The following is an 18,372-nucleotide window of genomic DNA, read 5'->3' as shown; positions in this document are numbered from 1 at the left end:
TAAATTCTGTTGATCTTTAAAGCAAATCCCTCTACCTTTGCCAAGAAAACCCCATGGACAGTATGAGTGTGCTATGATCCATGGGGTCATGAAAAGAATAGGACCTGACTGAGTGACTAAATAATAACAATGAATTTAGAGAAACTTGGGAAGAATATGAACTGATGAAGAGCAAAGAAAGCAGAACCAAGGAAATAATATACCATAACTACAATAATGTAAACAAAAAAAAAAAAAAATCCCAAAGACACCAGTGACTCAGATCAATGCATTAACCAACAATTACTTTGAGGGTTAATGCTGAGGCATATTTGTCTTCAGAGAGGTGGTGGTCTACTACAGTTGTGGAATGAGGTATATGCTATTATCCCCTATTAATATGTGAGTTTGTTTTGCTTAACCATTCTCCTTTGTCATAAGAAAGAGTTCTATTTGAGTTTAAGGAGCCTTAAAAGCCATCAAGTCTAACAGGGATGGTACTTTTTTTGATAAACTGATTTTTTTTTAAACAATAATAAAACATTTTTGAAAATCAGAGCATAAGAGAGGTACCAAAAAAAGCATATGAATAGTGTCAAAGATGAAGACATATTTTCTCTTAGAAGTTGTATGATCTTTGTAATGTGAGGCTAGTATCTGTGGCAACTGGCTACATCATAGGTTTTTTGAAGCTTAAAGAATGTTTTGTAAACCTTTAAATGCTATATTAAATAATAAATAGCTATTATTATTATACATTGAAAAAAAAGAAGTTGTATGATCTGGAGTTTGTCATAAATCCTAAATACATAATTGGGCTATCTAGACAACCAGGTTAGTATGATCCCAGTAATACTTTGGACCCAATACAAGCTTTACCTAAATGACTTTAAGGGCCAAAGTTGATGATAGAGTTTCAGTTAAAAGTCCAAAGCTTTTATCCCCTTGTATAAGGGAAAGAATCTGACTTTTAGAGTCTGAAACTGGGTTTAAAACCCAGCTGTACTCTGCTACTTTTTGCTGTTGTTGCAATCATTTTAGTTGTGCCTGATTCTTCATGACCTCATTTGGAATTTTCTTTGCCATTTTTTTTTTCTCTAGCTCATTTTATAGATAAGGAAATTGAGACAAAGAGGATGAAGTGACTTAAACAGCTCCTAAGTGTCTGAGACCACATTTGAACTCAGTACGCTATCAAATGAGCCACCTAACTGCCTCCTTATTATCTATGTTACCTTAAAGAGGTTATCCTAATACCTTTACTTCCTGATCTGTAGAACTAAGTAGTTTTTAAGGTCATTTTCACAACCCCAAAATGATCATCCTATATTACTAAAGCTTGGAGGAGTCAGAGTACATTTGATAGAAAAAAATATAGCTATAAAGGTAAATATAAAGAACCAGGTCAAGGTCTAGAAAAGAGAGGTTGAGGATAGGGATGCAGGGACCAGAATTTCTTTGTTATGAAAAGGAGAGAGATGATTGGGCGCCAGCTGAGCAGGTCTGACTTGTTGCACCTTTAAAAACAGAAAGCATTTGGATATGGAATTTTAAAAGTTAACTGGGATGCTCAAACTGTGGCTTTGACTAAAATATTCCTCATTAACAGGCTTTTCATAACAGTCTTCTTTCTGCTGTATGTATGAAATGAAGATTTTAAAAAAGATGACAAAAACGCATACCAACTCTTCCTTCTTCTTATCTCCTCTTGCCAAGCCATTTTCACTTATAGTCCTATAGGAGTAAGAAGTAGTCTCCTGCATAATGGTTTGAAAATTAGCTTCCTACCTAAGGGTTTGAAATTTTTGTCTGGAGATATTTTGCGAGAGGTGGGACACTAGATTTGAAGTGGACAGACCTCAGTTTGAATGCTGGCATGGCCATTTACCTTTTTGTGCCCACAGGGAAATGACTTCATCATTCAGTGGTAATCTAACTCCATGCACCAACCATTGGGGTGGTTTGTCATTTCCTACTCCAGCTTATTTTACAGATGAGGAAAGTGAGGCAAAATAGGCTTAAGTCACTTGCCCAGGATCACATAGTTAGGAAGACCAGATTTGAACTTAAGAGTTGAATTTAGGTCTTCCCGACTCTAGGCCCAGGGCTCTACCCATCAAGTCATCAAGCTGCCTCCTACTTCATATTGTTGGGTCTTAATTTCCTCACTTGTAAAATGAGTAGGATAGAGTGAATAATTCCCATGGTCCCTTACTAGTGCTAAAGCTTTGATATGCTAAAGAATGTGTTGAATGTGGGAGGTTTAAAAGGAGAGAATACAGAATAAACAAGTGTCCGAATTAGGGTCCACCAAATTTCCTCAGATAATCTGCCAAAAAGTGTTTCTTTGGGAGCAGAGGTGGGGTACTGCTGAGCCCCACTTCAGTCACAATAATGTGAGAGGGAGAAAAAACAGGATGTGAGGTCATGCTAGCAGATGTGGGGGAGGCAGGGTCTGGAATCAGTTAGACTTGCCTGAATGTTGCTGACCAGTTTTAGCCGGAGAGCTTGATCCTTCCCATAACACAGGAAGCTGTGTGTATACACATCGTAGCTTTTGCCATAGAGGCGGAAATGCAAGGAGTTGCCTTGGGACTCAATCTGCTCATCTTGGGGCACAAAAGTTATTTGCGTGGAAGCTCCTCCAAGGTCCAAGGCCCCAGAAGTTTCCTGGGGCCCATCTCTTCCGGGAAGAATTCTGAGCCAGCTGCTTGTCTAAAAGAGACAAAGCTTATGATGTTATTGTAGGTAGGAGTGGATGTCTTTGCACCTACCACCATGCCCTGTGACATATCCCTTCCTAGATTCAGGGACAGATAGAAAAGGAACAGGGGGCCAGGGGCAAGGCTAGGCAAAGCCTGGGAAGAGGGATGGCATCCATGCTAAAATAAATGGCCAGAAAAGAGGGCATTCAGGGAAACATTTGGGACAGAAGTCCAGAGATTTTCTATTCCACAGAATTCTCCTATTAGGTCAGTGTTACATGGATCCATGTTTCTTTAATGGGGGTTCTCCCATCACTGAAACAGATAGCAACCTTTCTGTGCCTCAGTAGAAGGTCTTGGAGAGATGTTACAGAGGTTCCATAACTCCAAAAACTCCATCCTTTCTTGGTGATAACCCCCCTTGAACCTGGCTAGGCTGATCCCCAGACAAAGAGCTCTTTGCTAAGCCCCCACCTGAAGCCTTTGCAGTTCACTAGCACCTTCTACCAGCCTCACCTTTGAGTACCCCAAGTCCCTGATACACCCCTGGGAGGCAACAGAAGATCACTGTGGTAAAGGCTAACATGTGATACTAATCACTTGAAGAGCAATGGGCAAATATCTCCAGTTCCCCATTCATGCTCTAGTTTTTGAGAAAGGTTTCACTCTGAAATTTCAGACCCACAGTTACATAACTATCTATCAACGAGCATTTATTTAGTATTTACTGTGTGCGGGCATCAGCTGGGGGCCACGGATGCCAATATAATCACACATTCTTAGCCGTGGAACTGGAGCTGCTTGTGACACTGGCAGATATACTTCCCTGGACACAAACTGTGCTGGCGTCCAGGCAGCCACTCCCACACATCCTAGAGGATCGATATTACCTGGTTGAATTTGCCTAACAAGTAGTTAATGGTAATCCAGCCATAGGCACCTTCTTCCTGGCCAGTGATGATCCTGGCCCCTTGGAAATCAAAAGGGTAAGAAGTGAGGCTCTGTTTCACAAATTTTAGGACTTTCTCTGCCAGGTCACTGCTCTCCATCCTGAATGCCCAGGAAAAAAAAAAAAAAACAATAGTTGTGTTAGCTACCAATCTTGGGATCCCAACATCCCTCAAACAACCAATACCAGAACAAAGTAAAATCAGGAAACGAGATTCCTAGATCGGGGAGGAGATCATAATAATTAACTAGGGACTCCTACTCTTGGACAACCTCAGTCTGCCTTGGAAAAGGGTGCTGGCACTTTAAGTGACACCTCTGAAAAGTCTTTCCTGATTGTCTCAATTGTCAAGCAGTCAAAAAGCATCTATTAAACACTTGTTGCTAAATAAAAGTGATATTATTTTGATTTTCTTTGCCAATCATTCAGTAAGTGCTTGTTAGTACCCATCCCCATTCATTTTGTATTTCTTTTGTATTGACTTGTCCTTTAATACATATCTCCCCAATAGTCCTGATCTGTATCTTGCTGCTGGACTCAGATAGCTCAGGAGGAGCTTCTAGCACAGCTCTGCCTTACTTGAATTCACTTCACCTGCAAGTCAAGCCATCACCTTACTGATATGATTGGTCCTTTTTGAGAACATGGGACAAAACAACTTTATAGAATATAAATCCCTTGAAGGCAAAGCTTGTCTCACTTTTTAAATTGTACTCCCAGAATCTAGTATAATGCCTGGTACGTAGCAGGTGCTTAATAAATAGTGGTTTGTTAGTTTATTTTATTGATTAAGGTGACTTCTAGGATGGTGAAGATCTTTAAATTCATGTTATATGAGGAATGGTCAAAAGAACTAAGGGTGGCTAATTTGGAAAGAAGATTTAGGGGGCACATGATATCTGATTTCCAGAATCTGAAAGGTCATCACATGGAAGAGGGATAAAATTTGGGTTTTATTCTTGAGAACAGACTTAGGAACAATGGGTGGAAATTTCAGAGGATCAAATTTTAGCTGGATTTTAAAAATACTTTTAACAATGACAGCTGTCCAAAAAAAAAAAAAAAAGAAAAAGAAAAGAAAAAGGGGATCTGACTCAGGAGTCTCTCATCAAAAACTGGACGATCATTCATTGGCAGAACCATATGTTGTATCAATTTGTTATTTGGAGTAATTGCTGCCCAAGAGAAACAGAACCTGCTGAGTCAAGTCATACAAAATGTACCTTCAAAACAATTTTGTGATTTATGATGTGATAAGATCCCAAGAAGTAATTAAGTCAAATTTAGTTGAGAGGGAAAATTAGTTATCACATCAATCAACGTTCACCTGTGCCAGGTACTAGGGACACATACACAAATTGAGTCAGTCCCTGTTCTCAAAAAGCTTACATTCTATGGCAAGATTACAACATGTTCACAGATCTAATAAATATAGAATATTCATAAAATGAATTTTACAACAAGAGAACACTATTTACGAGGAAATTTGAAAAGGCTAGTTCTAGTTCTGCTTATTGGAGAATATTATAGAGGAGATTTTCAATTGAGTACAGACTGGATTAGATAGTCTCTGAGCTCACTTTGAGGGCCAGTGATTCTGTCCGATAAATCTTGATTGAAATCCTTGTTCCTGCCCTGGGACTTTTACAAGATGGAAGACTTAATTACTGCTATAGGGACATCATCTTGAACCCCCAAACCTAATTATATCAAAGGTTCCTAGATGCTACTATACCTGAGCAACCTCATGCCAGCTGTGGCTCCAAGATAAACAGGGGTCTGTTGGTGCTGCTCCTTAGGAATCACTTGCTTAGCTTTGTCCATGCATTGGTTTATGTAAAAGCCTACAGCTTCCACATTGTGGGCATACCCTGAGATTCCAGGACCTGGAAATATCAAGCACACCATAATTGAAGGATTCTAATATATTTAAAAGGTTCATAGATTGCATTGTGAGATACTAGGAGGATAATGCTGGGGTTGTAGTCTCTATACCCCTAGATTTCTCAGAAATTAGGTTTTGTTTGAAAATCTCTTGCTCCTTATGACCACCCTTTAAAGTTAGGACTAGAATCCGGTTCTTTTTTTTTTTTTTTTTTTTTTTTTTTTTCAATTAAAGCTTTTTATTTTTCAAAGCATATGTGTGGACAATTCTTCAACATTAGCTCTTGCAAAACCCTGTGTTCCAGTTTCACCCCTTCCCTCACGCCCTTCCATAGATGTCAAGTAGTCCAATATATGTTAAACATGAAATATATATTAAATCCAATATATGTATACATGATTTATACAATCATCCTGCCACACAAGGAAAATAAAAGAAGCAAAATAAAATTCAAGCAAACCACAACAAAAAGAGTGAGAATGCTATGTTGTGAACCACACTTAGTTCCCACAACCCTCTCTTTGAGTGTAGATGGTTCTCTTCATCACTGAACAATTGGAATTGGTTTGAATCCTCTCATTTTTGAAGAGAGCCATGTCCATCAAAATTGATTATCATATAGTCTTGTTGTTGCCATGTACAATGATCTCCTAGTTCTGCTCATTTAACTTGTCAGTTCATGTAAGTCTCTCTGGGCCTCTCTGAAATCATGCTGTTGGTCATTTCTTACAGAACAGTAATATTCCTGATTAAATTCACCAATATTTTTTGCTATACTACAACACCTCTCCAAAAACATTTGTTCTCCAGCTTTGGATCAAATTGAATTCTTCTTAATTTTCCCTCCACCCTTTTGCAGAGGTGAAGCATCCAAGGGTTTGAATATTTTAAGGGAGATTTTAATATTTTGACTGGTTTTTGATGATTGTTTTATCTATTTCTTCCTTTATACTTTTAAAAGCATTCTTTGTTATAAAGGGTGGCTCTCTAGAAGAGGCAAAGGCAGAAATATAGGGAAAAATTCATACAATATAAAACAATAGGTACCTGTAATATTTTATTTTTAAAAATTGTAGACAATTCTTGAACATGATCTCAACTTTTTGGAGTCCCACATATGCTATAAACCCCTTCTGAAGGAAATAGCACTTCAGCTGAAGCTTGAAGGAAAATAATTGTTTCAAGAGGTGTAAATGAGGAGAAAAATTACAGGCATTGAAATGTGCCAAGGCATACAGGTGGGAAATGGAATGCTCATAAATGTAAAAATATTATTATAATCCATGTTCATAAATATAAGCCTAGGTGGGCCTGAGGTATCTTGCCCTCACTGCACTATAGGAGGCCTTAGTCTGTGGCCCATGACTTTAAGATGCTGGCCCAAACATTTCAGAAAGCATGGAGAAAAGAATGGAGAATGGAGTAAACTTAAAGTAATTAGAGATACAGTAATCAATTAATCAATAAACATTTATTAAGTGCCTCCATATGCCAAATGTGAAATTAAAGGAATGATGCCCCAAACCTACATTTTATAGAAAAAGAAAAAGAGGCCCAGGGAAGTGAAATTATTCAGAATCAACCATGAGTCAATTACAAAAACAGGACTGGAACCTAGACCTTTAAACTTTCATTATAGTGCCTTTTTCCTACACCAGGCTATAAAAACTCAGCAAACTTTTAATCTCTAGAAATCATCCTATAAATACTCAACAGTCTCCCAGTTGGTAAGATATTAGCCAATCAACATCATCCCAAGAAAGTATTCAATCAACAGGGTTGCTTTTTGATTATTTTTTTTTAATTTGCTATAAACCATCAGCAAAAATAAACTGATATATGTCATAAAGACATAAGATCTTATATTAGAACCCTTAGCATTTACAAAAGCAGAAGTAAATGAATTAATAGGCAATAATAACCAAGAAATGTCTTGTCTCTTTGTCTAGTCCAAGCTTGTAAATTCTACCATCTTTGACTATTTTCCTTTATGCACATACACACACACATACACAAATAGATATATGTAGATATGCATATGTAAGTGTGTAAGTGGAGAGACTTGCATAAACTGATGCTGAGTGAAATGAGCAGAACCAGGAGATCATTATACACGGCAACAACAAGATTATAAAAGGATCAATTCTGATGGACATGGATCTTTTCAACAATGAGATGATTCAGGCCAGTTCCAATAGACCTGTGATGGAGAGAGCTATCTACACCCACAGAGAGAACTGTGGGAATTGAGGGTGGATCACAATACAGCGTTTTCAATCTTTTTGTTGTGGTTTGCTTGACTTTTATTCTCTCTCTCTCTCTCTCTCTCTCTCTCTCTCTCTCTCTTTTTAACTTTTTGATCTGATTTTTCTTGTGTAGCAAGATAATTGTATAAATTGTATAAATATGATGGATTTAACAAATTTTTACCATGTTTAACATATATTGGATTACATGCTATTTAGTGGAGGGGGTAAGAGGAAGAAGAGAAAAGGTTTTTCAAGGGTCAGTGTTGAAAAATTATCCTTGCATGTGTTTTGAAAATTTAAAAAAAAAAACTTCAATAAAAATTTTTTGAGATTGACTTTCCCTATTTTGCCTAAGGTAGAAAAAAAACAATTACTCATACTCATCCTAGTTCTCATTTATACAGAATCTTTAACTTGTTCCATGTTTCCAACCTGGAAGCCCAGCTTTAGGAACCATAGTGACCCTGCACTCTTGGGGGAATTACCATATTAGTGTATTAGTGTACATCCATAATTTATTTTAGCACTTCTGAAGCTCAGAACTCCTTAACTCAAGAGATCCACCAATCAATTTGTCTCCCTAGCAATTAGCAGCGTGCACCACCATGCCAGCTATATATGTATGTATTTATAAAGCTTATATAGTTTATGTGTACATGTATACATATACAGAGAGAATGCAGATGAATATCAGAGACAGATAGACACAGACAGATAGACAGATAGATAGATAGTTATAGTTAATGTGGAACCAGTTCTAGTGTTGACTTTGCTTTGTAGTTCTTCATAAAGATCTTTCTATATTTCCTATTATGTTTCATGTTTCTTATTTTTCTATCATTACAATAATCTATTTACATCAACATAGCATAACTTTTTCAGATATTTGCCAATCATTGAACATATAGGCAGTTTCTCATGTTTTTTTTTTGTTGTTGTTGTTTTGTTTCTCATGTTTTGTTATTAGAAGTGGAATAAGGCATATTTAGGTACACAGATGAGTACCACAAAGTAGTGGGAAGAACAATGAATCTGTACTCAAATGACTTACGTTCAAATTTTAGCTCTATTTCTTGCTTCCACTTTGTACTAGGTGTACTTTGTTTCTAGACCTCAGTTTCCTCATCTGTACAATGAGAGAATTGGACTAGGTAGCCTTTAAGATCACATTCAGTTCTAAGTCTGTAATGATATGAAATCTTAGCAATGGAATCACTGAGGCAAAAAGTACCATTTTGTGACTCTTATTATATACTGTCATCTTCCTCCCTAAAATATTTACAGTAAACTACGGTTCTACCAATAATGTATTAGAAAGTTCAGTTTGGGTCAGTTTCAAAAAGTCCTATCACACCAGGATGGAAAAAAAAAATCTGATGCTGTTTTTCAAAATTTCTTCAGATTTGCATTCAGTACATTAACAAAATTCTACTGAAATTAACAGTGTAAAAGTTATTTGACTTTGGCCAATTCTATGTGTATATTAGTGAAAGACTTTGGACAACTTGTCCAAATCCTTTTGGAAGCAGGCATATTAGGTTTCTGAAGAATTGGCTCTAACCAAAGGATTCTGGCATAGAAACTGTTTTATAAATTCCATTCCAATCTTTCCCTGGGCCTCCAATCTTTTCCTTTTACATGTTATCACTTGTTGAGATGAGACAGAGTTGAGATAGAATTCTGTTTCCAAGCTGAAGCAGGGAAAATAAGCTAAGATTTCTAGTTTCCAATCCAGTAGTTTTACTATTTATTATATTCTGATCTTCATAATCATAATAAGCATTTGGTTCATTGTGCAATTAAATTCTAGATACAGACTCAAGTCACAAGAGGATGGGAGGGGTGGTTAATTACAGAGAAAACATTAGACTATATGATTTATATAAAAGTTCCTGAAAAGAGAAAGAAAGGAGTAAAGAATATAGAAGGAAAAGAGTGTAGATTAAACTGACTACTGATTGGAACCAAAATTCCTAAACCAAGCTAACCCCATTCTTGCTCCCCAACTTGGATTAGGGGCTCTGGATGAATGGGGCGTGGCACCATTTAGTTCCTGGGAGTTATTCTCTCTACTTCCAGTGATTTGTTCTCCCTTTTCCAAAACATGCAACCTTTAAGGTTCCACTTCTGTTTGTCCTAATTCCCTCACAGGGCTACAATAAGAGATAGGCCAAATGGCAATGAACCCCCTTTCCCTGACCCGGCGGTCCCTTTGTGCCCTGTGACCCACTGCTAAATCTTTAAGCTACCATGCCATAGTGGGGGGATGATAAAGAAAGATTGCACAACTCTAGATTTTATCTCCTTTCTTCCTCTAACACTGTTCTGAAACTTTTCTTAAAGGTAACAAATGACCTCAACTGCTAAAGCTGTTAAGTTTTTTTCTCTCTCGTACTCCTTGAACTTTCTATATACTATGAATCAACTGCATGATACATTTACTAAAATGTTGGGGTTGGAGCTGGCCTGAGGTTAAATCCTAGCTCAGATACTAAGTGATTTACCACTGGCCAAGTAAGTCACTGAACTCTTTGAGTTCTGGTTTCCTCACCTGTAAAATGAGGATATTCATTCTGAACCCCTATCAGGTTCAAATAAAATGACTTGTAAAGTATTCTATCATTACTGCTATTCACCACATCTTCCTTCTAGATACTCTCTTTTCCCTTAGCTTTGTGGCTGCTTTTCCTTTTTCTAGCTTCCTACCTGATTTCTTTTTCAGTCTTTGATGAATCATTATCCATCTCCTTTCTTCTTGAGTATTCCTACAAGGTTCCATCCTGAGCCCTTTTTTCTTTCTATACTTTCTCCCTTACTGAGCTTATCCAAAGGTTCAATGATCATGTCTACATCTATAACATCCAAATCTGTGTCCAACTCTAGACCTCCATATTGTTCAATGCTTCATATCTCCACTCTAATGTCCCACTGTCATCTGACACTCACCATGACTAAAATCTTCTCCCTTAACAAACTTCCCTCTCTCCTACTTTTCTTGTTTCTATTAAGAATAAGATCCTCTTCTCATTCATAATAATTAAATAGCTACATGCATATAACCTTGAAAGTTTGCAAAGTGCTTTCTTTAAAATATTCAGTCTCAGTTGATCCTCACAAGTGTGAATTAGGTGCCATTATTATCACCATTTTACAGATGAGGAAGGTTATTATTTGTCCTTCACTGTTAAAGAGGACCAGACATCAGGGTGCTGATGCCATAAGATGCAAGTAGATTAGATTTAAGTGAGGGAGGACTGTGCAAGGTCACCAGCCTCAGAGTCATCTGGGTCCAGGGGCAAGATATTGATCAAGACAATGGGAGATGGCCCTGGATGAAATGGGAGGCCTTGGACCTTCTTAAGCTGAGGTCTTCAACAGGTATCAGTTTGATTGATCTGAGAAAGGTTTAATATCTTGTCCAGAGTCACACCATTGGTAAGTGTCTGAAATAGGATTTGACCTCAGAATTTCCCAACTCCAAGGTCAGCTCTGTAACTTGAAGCCTCTATCCCTTGTCTTTTTTTTTTTTTCTTTTCTGTCATCCTCCACAGCCAAAAAGTTTTCAACTGCTGGTGATTTCATTTCTCCATTTTTCAAGCCCAAATGCTTTGTTCCATTTATACTTAACACAGGTCTTTATAGCCCCTTGTTTAGAATAATAGAATAGCCTCCTGATTGGTCTCCCTGCTTGCAGTGTCTTCCTTCTCCAATCCACCCTCCACACAGCTGTCCAAATAATATTCCTAAAACACAAACCAGGCCACTCCCCTGTTCCAGTGACTCCCTGTTGACTCAAAGATAAAAGTAGAAATTTCTTTGCTTCTAAGGACCTTCAAAATCTGGCTTTAAACCTGATTTCAACTTTTCCAGTCTCATTTCCAATTACTGCTTTCAAAACTATTTACAGCCAAGTTGAACTACTAACTTTTCTCCATGTTTTTCTGCATTTAAAATGCAGAATGTCCTCCCTTCTTATCTTTACCACTCAGAATCCTTCAAGACTGAGGAGCCACCTCCTCAATGAGGGCTTCCCTATTTCCCCCTAGGTGTTAGTGATTACTTCTTCCTTAAATTGCCTTGTATTTATTTATGTGTTTACATTTTGTGTAGGAACTAGTTTTGGGGGTGGGGGTCAGAAGGGAGAGGACACAAGAGTGAAAATTCCTTCCACTAATGTTAATCAGCTACTCATCTGTGAGTTGCAATCTTAGATCACTGTTTAGAAGACCAGGAGGTTATGACTTGCCCAAGATTTCTTAGTCAAGATAAATTATCAAAGGTACAACTTCAATTCCAATCTTCCTGATTGAAGTGTCAACTTTCCATATCTCTTCAGTAAAGCGCAAGTTCTCTGAGGGTGGATGTTGTTTTATTTTTATTCTCGTATCATCAGGACCTACCACAATGCCATACATAATAGATACTTCCTAAATGTTTACTAAATTGGACTGAATTCATGTTAATTATAACAGTGCCTACAAGGTAGTATCAACAAATTCCTCCAGAGTTAACTGGCAGGATTACTTCTTCTTTTTTTTTTTTTTTTTTTAATAATAATGTTTTATTTTCAAAATATATGCAAAGATAATTTTCAACATTCACCCTTGCAAAACCTTGTGTTCCAAATTTTTCTCCCTCCCTTTCCCCTACCTCTACCCCTACCCCAGACAGCAAATAATCCAATATAGGTTAAACTTGTGCAATTCTACTATATATATTTCCATATTTACAGTATTATTTCTTAATGCACACATGTTGCTCTACAGTCATGACTTCTCATGACCTTGGTACCCCATCTCCTTTTCACTTCTGGTCTCTTCACATTTCCACACCTTACCTTCTACCTTGCACATTTTCACCTGTTGCACCACTCCAGTGTCATTCTCTTTCTCTGCTGGCCAGTTGTAGATGTACATGTTGGTGTGAGAAGAACCTGCATCCAGCACGATCCCATACTGAGGACAAAGCAAGCCGAGAGCCAATCAACCACAAACACCCTCCTAACCAGTTAGCAGAACACCCTGTTCTCATGCTGTCAAAAGCCTTGGAACAGCATGTATTTTATTTAAAGGAGGTAATGATAGTCTTCTATATGACATCAGAGAACAAACAACTCAGTATCTCTGGTGGCTGATTCTTTTTCAGATCCACGCCAACAAGCATATTGACGTACATAATGTGCTATGGTGAAAAGGTGGGAAATCTTCTTTCCTCTAGAGATTTCTAAAAGTTACAATAATAGTTCAAATTTACTTAGCCTTTTGTAGTCTACAAAGCACTTTACTTGCTTTAACAATCTTATGAAGTAGAAGTTATTACTATTCCCATTTTATAGATGGGGAAAAATGAAGCTCATAGTAAATAATTGACTTGTTCAGAGTTGCATTTGTTGTTGTTCAGTCATTTCAATTGGTTCAACTTTTTGTTACCACATTTGGAGTTTTCTTGACAAAGATAGTTGAATGGTGTGTCATGAGATTCTCCAGATCATTTTATAGATGAGGAAATTGAGGCAAACAGGATGACTTGCCTAGGGTTACAGAGCTTTAGGCAAGATTTGAAGTTGTGTCTTTGTGACTCCAGACCTGATGCCCTAATCATTGTACAACCTACCTGTCTGCAGTTACATAGTGGTAGGTATTTGTGGGAGGATTCCAATCTAATTTTTACTGACTCCAGGTCTAGGGGTCTATTCACTGTGTCATGCTGATTTTTTCAAATTAAAAAAAATTAAAACAAATTAATTTGTTTTATATAGGTTGTTTTTGTTTTGAGAGAGAATGTGTGTGGGGGGGGGGGGGGGGGGGGGGGGGGGGGGGGGAGGGAGGGAGGCAAAGGAAGAGAGAAAGGTAGAGGTAGAGGGAGGGAGGAAAAAAGAGAGAGTTTCTTTCAGAAAGAGTCAGACAGAGAGACTCACCTGATTTTTAAGTTGCTACGAATATAAAAATTTATCCAATAGATACAACAGATATTTTAAAATGGATTTCAATTCCATTATTATGCTTCAGGGATTCATGATTTCATCAGTATGAGACTTAGCTCCATAAATGCAGATCAGAGCCCTTCTGTTGCTTAGCAGGGAGCTGTTATGAGTTACTGTACTTGGAGAAATTTGTTACTTGTAGCCAACTATCTGTTAGAGTGTCTCTAGACTGAGCTAAGCTAGCCTTCAAACAACAATCATAACATCTGTCACTAGTCCTTTTTATTCTTTCCAGTACATTGACAGGCCCTGCCAGAGCTTGCAATTCCTTGGCAGAACTTTATAAAACCTGAGGGGACCACCACACCATGATGAGACGTTAAAGCAGGATATTGGTGGCAGCAATTCCATATTCCAGTTTCCATAAGCAACTTTCTGAGATTAAACATAGTAGAATCATTGCTATCTGCACTAGCAGAGAGAATTTTTTCATCGAAAGATTCTGTTATAAATAAAAGCACAGGTTTAGTTAAAAAAAAAAAAAAGAAATCCACATTATGTACACTTAAATGTAAGGGGGAAAGAAAAGGTTAAATTGGAAAAGGGAGAGAGATAAATATGAATGGAGAGAGAAAAAGACAAAAGGGAAAGAAAGGCCAGGCAAAAGAGAGGAGGAGGAGACAGGAGAGACAGCTATGAAAAAGCAAAAGCAATATAGATAAGAGAGAGAGAAGGAGAAAGGAAGTCTTTACTGAATCTGAAGCATGGACTTTCATACACAATGCATATGAAGATATGGAGTGGTTCTTGTAAAGGCACCCAAAAGAGAACTCACAGAACAAGGTTAACACAGACTAATAGATACAAAACGATCCTTCCCCTTTCCTCTATGCACAGCATGTGGTCCTCGGCTCTTTCTCCAATTACTAAATGCCTCTGAAAATACACTGATAAGGAGTTAGTTTCCAAATAGCAACATTAGGAATAAGAGGTCTCCTGACTCCCTTATGAATTCTAAGTTCTTTCTCCTTGTAAAGAACCAGTCATTCCTCAAGGAAATGGTATTTTAATTCTCAAAGACCTAGAAAGTGAGGCCCTCTAGAAGGCTGGTTAACTCTGAAAAAGCCCAAGTTCTTTCCCCTTGGAGTGAGGTGGTGGTGGTAGTAGGAACTATCCTTAAAAGTATTATTAATTGGGAGGACTTTATAGGTCTCTAGGGAAGAAGAGGCCTACCAGAAAGAAAGGAAGTTTTCTTTATTGTTTACGGTCTAGACTGTGAAATCTTTTTGTATCCTTTTCTATGTAAATAACATTTATTGTATGACATCCAAAAAATGGGGTGGGGGGGGAAGAACCCATTTTAACAAAAAGACATCCAAAAAGGGAGAAAAGAACCCATTTTAACAAAAAATATTTATAACACTTTGTGGTCACTAAGAATTGGAAATCAAAGGGAAGCCCATCAAGAAAAAGTGGGAAAAGGACTTATTTGTACAAAAATATTTATAGCTGTTCTTTTTGTAGTGGCTAAGAAATGTAAATCAAAGGAATACTTACCAAGTTTTTAGAAAAACCTGAAGGAACTGATGCACAATGAAGTGAACAGAACCAGGAGAAGGTTGTAAACAGTAACAATAATATTGTTCAAGTGAAGAACTGTGAATAACTTAATTATTCTCAGTAATACAATGATCTAAGACAATCCCAAAAGATTAATAATAAAGCATACTATCCATCTCTAGAGAAATTACTGATGACTACCATTTGGAAACTACTAGGTACCTATACTCCATCTGTGTGGGGAATAGTAAGAAACAAGAAACTAAAGGTCCCAAAATGTATTCAGGCTCCTCATATAAAGAGGAGGTCTATGACATAGGAGTTATAACAAGAAGAAACTATATGATAGATATCTTGTAAGATAAGATTGTTACATCCCACCCTCCAGTACACCATCATACCACTTGCAGTATTGTTCCAAAAATGGATCAAAGAATCTTATATATAGATAACATAGATAAATGTCAAAGAGCCTTCTCATATCTCACCTATTTCAACCTCCCAATCCAAAAGACCAAGATTTCACATAACCCTGCAGAATTCAAATGGACTCTTCCAATGAAGAAGATATGTTATGTTCCATACTCTCCAGCAATAAAAGTAGAGAAGAAAGCCCTAAGAATGGGGAAGGATTCATTTTATTGACACCGCCTCCATAAGGGATAAGTAGATTCAAGACTTTAGAGAAGAACAATTTAGGAGAAAGAACTAATCCTCTACATATCTCCAAAGAGAAACCAGACCACAAAGCCTTGTCAAGAAAGATTGGAATGAACAGTGTTAGACCTAATCATACAGTATAGTGAGATACTAAAGAAACCAAAGAGGAAAGAATAGACCCTTGAAAGGCACCTTAAAAGACATACAAATAGACATCTTAAAAGATAAAATTTGTCCTTATTCTGAACCATAATGTAAATCTTCATATTTTGTACTTATGGTGGGAGGTAAATAGTATAATAGAAAAAAACACTGGAAAAAAAGTAAAGAGTCTGGCTTCTTCTGGTTCTACTTTTATCACTATGTAACTTTAAGCAAGTCATTTCACCTAATTAGGCCTCAGTTTTCTTATCTATAAAATGAGAGATATACTCAATAAATATATATTAAGCACCTAGTGGATAAACAATACAGTGCTGGGGCAGACCAGGGTAGGAGAGAGAGAAAAGTTTAGACAAAGGTTCTATACTCAAGTTGCTTACAGTAAGTCTCTAATGCTCTACCACCACCACCACTAAGTCCAACATTTTATGAATCTAAACCTAATGAGGCAGATCATCTAAAGTTAACCTGAAAATAACATCCTTACCAATATCTCTAAGTGGAATAACAAAAAATAACAGAAGCAACTCTTCTGTACTTTCTTCTATACATCTTTAGATGCATTGTTTTTCTGAGCCCTAAAGTCTTTTTAAGCATTTGTTCCTTTAATATTTATTCCTATAGCTCCATCAGCCACTCTCAGAAGTTCTAATGGTTTATAAGCAGTCGGTCCTTTTAAATGTCATTTTGGTGATCTGCAAACAAGTCTTTTTCTGTCCCCAGGAAACCACTGATCTGGCCCACTAATTCTTTGGTTTAGAAAAACAGGAAGAGAAATCTTTTGCAAAATGATAATAGTGGGTCACTCTTGAAAACAAGGCCAAGATTTTCTTTATTTCCAACTAGAAAACATTTTGAAATGTAGTTTTAAAAATACACATATAGAATTATACAAAATTCCGGATCATGAAATCAGAACCGATCTTTCCAAATATTCCATAAAGACATCACACCACAAAATCTTTCTCATCTGAGAACAATCCTTTAATTCATTTTTTGAAGTGGAACTCTTGGGAAATTCCAGGAATATTGAACACCAGATGCATGTCTTAGAAAATGCCAGTAGTGGGAATGTCTCAAGTGAAATATTCACAGTAAAGTCCTCTTTGTAATATTGATTGGATAAAGTAGTCCAGAAGGTGAGAGGAAAACTTAACTCAAATGGAGAAAAGTCAAAATTAACAGTCTCCAAACAAAAGTGCTGTGACTGGAAACTGCATGCCTAGAAGTGTAGGAAGAATTCTTTTTGATTAGCTGTTCTGTATAGGTCCTTATGACTATTCCAAAAAGGGTTTGTCATTCAGTGATGGACAAGCTTAGAAGATTTTAAAAACAGCCCTTTTCCAAATGTTCTTGAGACCCAGAAGCTTTGGGAAAGAGATGTGGAAACAGGGAGTTTCCAAATGAAGCAAAGGACCATTAGATATAATAAATATAATGCTAGTTAATATTTATATATTTTGAGGAGGTTCTTTTTTGATCCCTTGCAATAATTCTATGAACTAGGTACTATTATTATCCCTAAAGAATCTATAAACCTTGCTCAAAGTCAAAAAATTGATGAGAGTTTAAGGGGGAATATGAATCACTGCTTTCTCTAACTCCATGTCCAGTGTCTGAACATGGTACCTTAGTGCCTCTCCAACTTTATTAGGATCCAAGAAATGAAGACATGAGTAGCATGTTACAGTGACGTGCTGTATATGCTCTTCTTTACTATTCCAAGTCCAAGCTGGTTTTCCTCTTAGAGACTGTAAAAGACATTAAAATATGCATATTTCTATTCTTTATGCCTTATGAGAGAGGATGAATCATTCTTAAAGAGAAAAGAAGCCAAGAAAAAGAAAATTCCAAGAGACCAAAAGAAGAAGACATGGATATATATCACTGGTTTTAATGAAGAGTGTTCTCAGACATATTGAAAGGAAACTTTCAAGCATGAAAAAGAAGATGCTCTAGCAATAGCCAAAATGCTATTGTTTTCCAGAATAAATAGAGAAGATAGTGGTTGATAACATCTACTGAGAACTCTTGCTTAACAAGGGGAAAACATAATATCAAAAATCCACATTTTTGTAGAATATGTCCAAGATATGACAGAGCCCTAGCCAAGTCGGATTTTCTTCTATCTTTTATCCATTTCTAACTTCCATCTAATTTCTTCTAACTTCCAACCTTTTTTACTCTTCGGTGTGGGAATGAATGAAAACAGAAAAAAAAAATACATTTCTTGAAAATATTAAGAAACGATAAGGAAACTGAAAATCTGTGCTACTTTTGTCTCTTTTTTCATTTAACTC

General features: G+C 36.9%; 1 protein-coding gene across 5 annotated transcripts in view; it reads right to left on the bottom strand.

The window, feature by feature from the left end:
* ENTPD1 (ectonucleoside triphosphate diphosphohydrolase 1) overlaps positions 1 to 18,372 on the bottom strand; it is a 168,446-nt gene that overhangs the window by 19,561 nt on the left and 130,513 nt on the right. For all 5 annotated transcript variants that reach the window (XM_031956158.1, XM_031956155.1, XM_012540543.3 and 2 more), the window contains exons 3-6: positions 12,605 to 12,722; positions 5,369 to 5,519; positions 3,575 to 3,734; positions 2,455 to 2,694 (exon numbers count right to left, since the gene is read on the bottom strand). In XM_031956158.1, coding sequence (XP_031812018.1) covers positions 2,455 to 2,694; positions 3,575 to 3,734; positions 5,369 to 5,519; positions 12,605 to 12,722 — 669 coding nt within the window. The remainder of the gene's footprint in view (positions 1 to 2,454; positions 2,695 to 3,574; positions 3,735 to 5,368; positions 5,520 to 12,604; positions 12,723 to 18,372) is intronic.

Source organism: Sarcophilus harrisii, chromosome 2 (assembly GCF_902635505.1).
Source record: "Sarcophilus harrisii chromosome 2, mSarHar1.11, whole genome shotgun sequence".
NCBI lineage: Eukaryota > Metazoa > Chordata > Mammalia > Dasyuromorphia > Dasyuridae > Sarcophilus > Sarcophilus harrisii.
Note: the sequence above shows the minus strand (reverse complement) of the source record. Positions and strands in the feature narration are given on the sequence as shown.